The sequence below is a fragment of the Cariama cristata genome, unplaced genomic scaffold, assembly GCF_000690535.1.
Source record: "Cariama cristata isolate BGI_N322 unplaced genomic scaffold, ASM69053v1 scaffold6944, whole genome shotgun sequence".
NCBI classification, from domain to species: Eukaryota; Metazoa; Chordata; class Aves; order Cariamiformes; family Cariamidae; genus Cariama; species Cariama cristata.
This window is the reverse complement of record NW_009611175.1, coordinates 15,982-22,226: the sequence shown is the minus strand read 5'-3', so window position 1 is coordinate 22,226 and position 6,245 is coordinate 15,982. Positions and strand designations below refer to the sequence as shown.

General features: G+C 41.8%; 1 protein-coding gene across 1 annotated transcript in view; it reads right to left on the bottom strand.

The window, feature by feature from the left end:
• Window positions 1-6,245, bottom strand: part of LOC104160077 (protein phosphatase 1L) — a 33,506-nt gene that overhangs the window by 20,492 nt on the left and 6,769 nt on the right. The window contains exon 2 of the mRNA XM_009698137.1: window positions 3,405-3,579. Within this exon, the coding sequence (XP_009696439.1) occupies window positions 3,405-3,579 (175 nt within the window). The remainder of the gene's footprint in view (window positions 1-3,404; window positions 3,580-6,245) is intronic.

The following is a 6,245-nucleotide window of genomic DNA, read 5'->3' as shown; positions in this document are numbered from 1 at the left end:
ATTCTTGCACAAAATTAACCCAGCCTTAGGTAGTCAAGAATGCCACTTTTTAAACTAAGGGATTTAAAGATTATGAGAGGATTTGTACCCATCTGTCACTTTTGGCCTGTTTTTATTTTATAAATCTTCCTTAGTCGAATTTCACTAAAAATCTTGTCAGCATTTGACTATTTTTAGATGAACTCATTTTATTTGGTAGCTCTGATATACTGATTTCCTAAAGGGAAAGATTTACAAAAAGAGGCATTAGGACGTCGAGTCCATCAAAGCTGCACGTTATTAATATTGCACGCTGCTAGAAAGGCCAAATTAACATGCAAAATTGTACCAGAAGCCCAAGCCATTTCAGTGCGGTTCTGTTTAATTCTGGCAAATGGATGCAGCTGAATTCTGCCTGCTTTGGGAAACATCCCAGGGGTGAAGGGAGTTAGGTGGGGGTGAGCACTCTGTGAACCCACAGAAAATGACCCTTCCAAGAGGGATGGGAAAGGTTTCCTGGGTGGAAAAGGTCTGCTCCCTTGCTGTGGAAGTGCTCCCCTACATGCAGCACTCTGCTACAGTTGGCTACTGACCCCTTGCTTCACGTACCTTAAACATCTTTCTCGTTTCCCTGGCTGACACGTAGCCGAACTCCAAACTGCTCAGGACTACAGAAATTAAACCCTTGACAGTGCTCTCCGGAATGGGTTTTGTTGATGTCTCATGTAGTCCCCTGCCAGACAAAGTTGTATTTTCCCCTTACATCACAATCACTTTTATTTTCACAATTTGGATTTTTAAAGATTGCTTTCTTCATTTTGTATGTACCACCGGCAGCTTGATCTTCTAATTGAATTGACTTTGGTATGGAAAAACGCTAATAAAAGAAAAATGTCGCCAACACAACTGCTGGAGTGCTGAATAGCTGGAGTGCTCAGGATCACGAACAGCTGCTGCAATTATATTTAACGGCCCATTTTCTGTGCTTTGCTCACAATCAGATCTTACTTCAAGAGCAGGTAGCACCATTTTTGCTTTTGTAGTAAACAAGTGACATGATTAGAATGATGAGTGGGCTCCATCTCCATGTTTTAATCTCTGGAGTTGTCTCTACCTGATTGGGAAGCTGAAATTCTGGCTTTTTATTTACAGCGAGTTGTGCTGTCTCTCCGTTCTGAATGTGTGTATATGCTGGACTTTTCTAAACTAGTTATTTATGTAGCTCCTCATTTCCACATGATTGTTTTCTTGCATGATATAAATCCCCAAATGTGTGTTTCAAGCAGTTTTAATCTTTATTTTCTCTGTACAAACACGCAGTTTTCACTAAAGGAAAATGCTTTCCTTTTCTTCTGACAAGAGTCGGTACTTTCCTCCACTGCATTTTCTCCTGCCTAACAAACTTCTATCCATCAAAATGCCTAGAGAGATGAAGTGACCAAACCAGGGAAAAAGATTTACATGATTCATTGGACTGGTAAATTCTGGGTTAAACAGATAAACAGAAGCAACAGAAAGCAACAGCTTTCGAAGCTTATTTTTTATGCATCATTAAAAACAGGCCATATGTGATTAAACAAATATCCTGCGCCCTCATTTTAACTCTGTTGTCCTTTGAGAACTCATATGACTCCGAGCTCTTTAAGTAAGTGATGTGTAGTCTGCAAATGGCACTATATGGGGCTTGACAGCATTCGAGATCAAAGCAGTTTAAGAGAATCTGGCTTATTTATTGGGTAAGCGCATGAATGTAATTGATAAAGTAATAGAGCATTGTAATTACGTGAAGTTACTAAAGCTCACAGCCCTGTGAGTACCCAGAACGTGCAGTCTGCAAATGGCATTTTAAGTTGCTCAAGTGCCTTCAAGATCAAAGTAGCTTAAGAGAATCGTATTGCTAGTGAGTGGGAGTCTGAGTAGGAGTCTGAACAAAATTGATAAGTAGTCTGAACATTTTAAGTACTTTGGGGCAATGCAGCGTGAGTACAAAGTAATAGGACAAATAACACCAGCTTGTCAGTGCTTGGTTTTCCAGAGCTGGACTAGTGATGAGAAACTCAGATGATGTTAATTTTAGCAGGGTGCCACCTAACAAACCAAACGAGTGATCCACTCGGGCTGGTGTTGGGCAAACACAGTCTAAACAGGATGAAAAACCTAGTTACGAGTGCTCTAGGCTTCTGCCTAAAAGAGCTGGAAGGAAAACTTGGAGCTGAGCTCAGCACAGTTCCCCAAGGGCACCCCAGTGCCAAGTATGGCCAGAGGAATAACAGAACGAGAAAGTGCCACCAGGGATTAAGAAAAACCCCCAAATGGGGACATGCTAAGTATAAACTCTCTTTTTGTACTACAAGGCTGCCTGAGGCGGGTTGGTAGGGCTGCAGATGAAGGAGGTGGTGTCTTGCAGTTCTTAGCCAGGAGTGGTTAAAGTGGAGAAACAGTAGCATCCTTCAGATAGAGCCAAGAAATGAAGGATGGCGAGAGATGCGCTCTCGTGGGGGAGCGCAGTGAGCCAGGCATGCACACACCTAGGGTGGCAACAGCTGGCTCGTCCATACAGACCTCCATACGTGCTTCCAGTCCGCTTGTTGCCGTGAATACTAATTCAGGAGTAAAATAATGAACTGTTCTTTTTGTTTGATTCTTTCTGTACAAGGTTGCGTAGTTAATTTCAATTTATCTAAACACTGAGAAACTTGGTAAGATTCAGGGGAGTAGGCATATAGCATATATTGGTGGCTATTTTGGAAGATCAGCGAAAAACCTCAAGAGCATCTATTTTTTCCTCTGTAACTGTAAAGAAGACTGCATCAGGACAACTCTGTGAAGGATCTAAAAGCTGGCAGACATTTCTAACTACTTTAAAACAAAATGCTAGTAAAAAGTATTGGCTATAACTAAGAAACCCTCCAAATTACTAAGACATAAATATGAAAACTGCAAACCCCTGTAACTGCACTGTTAAAATGCCTCCAACACTCTACAAATGATCTAGTTTTGGCTACCCACATGCATCATGTCACATTTAAAAATCAGATTCTGTGACTATCCAGTACACTCCTAGCTAAGTAAGCCCAAAAATAAGTTAGCAGTGAAGGAGAAAACAGCAGAAACCAGGTCGCACCACTTGCAGGGACAATAAAGAGGCACAGCTAGATCAATCAACATCAGTGCATTACAAAGGACAAAGTGCTGTTAGAAAAATAACTGTCCTTTCACTTCAGCTAGTTAGTATTCAATTACCGAACTGGAAAATTTTCTATCTCAACTTGATTTTAGGAGAAAGAAATGTTTCACTGAATCACCTCATACCTTTGAGCACAAAGTTCAATTTGCCAGCACAAGCATTAGTATTTGGGAGGAAGACTGAAAGTGAGCAATTTTTTTTTTCAGTAAAATGTAACTTAGAAGAAACACAAATATACCTGCTTCATCATAGGATACAGTCAACTTCTCCAGCATTTCTCGATCAATTGATAAAATCTGCTGTTCCAGGATGGTTTGGTAAGACAGTACACTGTTCTCCTTGTCCTTCTCGTAGTCTTGAAGATGTTGTTTTAGGACTTCAGGCAGGCGGGACTTCACATATTCTGCTGCCGACTACAGAGAAAAGAGGCAAAGGTTTAATTAATACATTTTCTTTTGAAAAGCTTTATGCATATCCATAGCAATTTTTATTTTTTAATTTAAAGCATTCTCAAATGTAACTCCTCACAATAAAACACTCTTAATGCTACTAACTCTATGGTGCAAAATCTACAGGTCATTTCTCTGCCAAAATGACCCCTGCCCACCCAAAACTTCTAGAGAGTTGGGGATATAACAGACCAAATTTGCCTGAGCTGAGGCATAACGCACTTTTCAGCAGGGAGTTTATGGCAGTCCTGAAAGAGTTACCCATGCTGGACTAGACACATACATATCACAAGAGCTCAACTACTTTGTTGTTAACATATTTTGAAAATATAACCATGAAATATAATGTCTTTATTCTAAATTTTAAAATACAAAGTGACGGAGTGGAATCACTTCACTTGCTATTGATACACAATCAGGCTTGGACAGGGATATAGAAGTGAACATTTAACAGCATTAAAAAATGACAGATATATATATATATATACAAGCACCCACACATAGAAAATTCTTTTAAATTTTTTTCTCAGACTGCTCAAGGCCATAAGGAAACAGAAAGTAACACAAGGTGGCATGGTTGTACCGATGGAGCCTTGTACAAAACCGTAGATGGTAGCAACTACTAAGAGCATCTGCCAGTGGAGAGGTGGGGGTCCCCCAGGATCCCCCCCCCCACCGAAACAGCTGTGTCCCTCGGGGCTTGGGCTCAGACGCCCCGGTGAGATCCAAACACAAACCAGCCTTCTGGTTTTTAAGCATCAGCATCCCTTTCCTGCCAGTATTACACTCCCACTGTAGAGGGGAATAGAAAGTCCCTTTTTCTGGTATGGATTTGGGGTGGGTTTCTTTGCTTTCCATCTCTGATAGTCACGTAACTGGAAAAGGAGGACATAGCAAAGGCTGCTGCCCAGCGCTCCAGCTCTCCTGCCAACCCCAAGACAGAAGAGAAAAAGAAATGATAACAAGGTTGTATTATTTCAGGCCTGGAAGTGACCAGAAGTTACCTCTACTCCGCAACAGGCTCTTCCTGGGTTTATATTTAGTTTTTCAAAGTCAATTGCCGATTAAGTTGCAACCTTAAAATATCACTGAAGTTGTGTTCAATTTTTCTGCAAGCTCAGCCATGTGAGACGAATGAAATTATTCTAGGAAAACTAAATGAACTCCCCACATGAGTACAGCATATTTAATGTTACGCTTTAACTGTGGTTTTCTTCCGAGGGAAGGCCAAAAGATACACTGTATATTAATTATTTTAGTCCAAGTTCAGGCATTTGTGTTTAATGTTTCCTTTGAGAAGAGATTTTACTCGGGGGGTGGGGGTGGGTATTTTTGTGCTCTCCCTAAGGCAGCAATTCTAAAAAGCAGAAAACAAAAGAAGAATTTATACATATTCATTTTCTGAAATACATCTTGTGTCAGTCGAGTGAATATTTGTATACTACCGGCTGCAAACACGTAAGGCAAAACACCCATCCTGTCCCAAAGATCTCGCAGCCCAAGTGAAAATCAAGAGACAGATGGGTACAAGCAGATGGGAAAACCATGGGGACCATCAGCTGTGGTCGGCGTGATGGACAGCTGTCGTGAGCCACGTCAGCCCAACCGTCAAGTTTTTCCACAGGCATCGAGGCCGAGGATTACACCTATTTCAGCCGTGATCTCATGGGTGGGGGATTTTCCCCCTCAGTGAGAAGCCAGACCCAACACTCTTGCTTAGTCCACTGCCTTTCACATGACATCTAGATGTTATTAAAGATTTAAACCGTAAAGCAATGATGAAACTGATACCAACTCCTCTCTTTTTCTAGCAAGAAAGGTGATCAGCAGCCTCTAAGTAATTACATCCCTAGCTGCACTGCAGCGATGAAGTACTGTATTCTATTCAGTACAAAAGTAATTTTATCTTGGTTTTAAAAAGTCACTTCCAGTACCTGGAATATTAAAAAAGAAAAAATGTGAGGGTGTGAATGCATGTGCCTGGTATTAAAGAAACCAAGCTAACTGTACTGGATGAATAAAAATTAAACAACATTTAAAAAAGAAAGACTTCCACCATTTCCATGCTCTTCCATCTTACCACAATTCTCACCACACAGACCACAATATTCAACTTCCGAGTAGAACAGAAACTCCCTCCGTGTGCCTCCCTCACGGATTTTGGTGTGGACCGCAGCCCAGAGACCCGTTTGCCGGGATGCCGCTCGCTGGCAGAGCATCCCACTGCTCCGGCCAGCCCACCGGCAGCTCGGCCGCTCCTCCTCCAGCCAGCACTGCGGTCCCCCCCTCTCTCATTAAGTCTATTTTCATTAATACATGTATTTGTGTTGAAGTTAGGGGGAAAAAAACCATTTCACTACTTCGAGGCTTCAAAATAGCTTTATTCTCTTTTCCTCTGTATGATCCCTCTTACTCCTTCAGGAAGGAATGACAAAGGTAGTTGCTCCTGGAAAACACCCGACCTCAGCCATTAGTTATAGGTACAACTAATTGTACAACATCTGCTGGTCAGTCTTCCTTATCACCAGCCCTACGAGAAAGCAACGTGGAGCCGTAGGCACTGCAGCGGTGAGAAATGCAAAGAAGCCGTGGCCTTGCTCACGCAGGCACTCTCCCACAGATCAAAACCA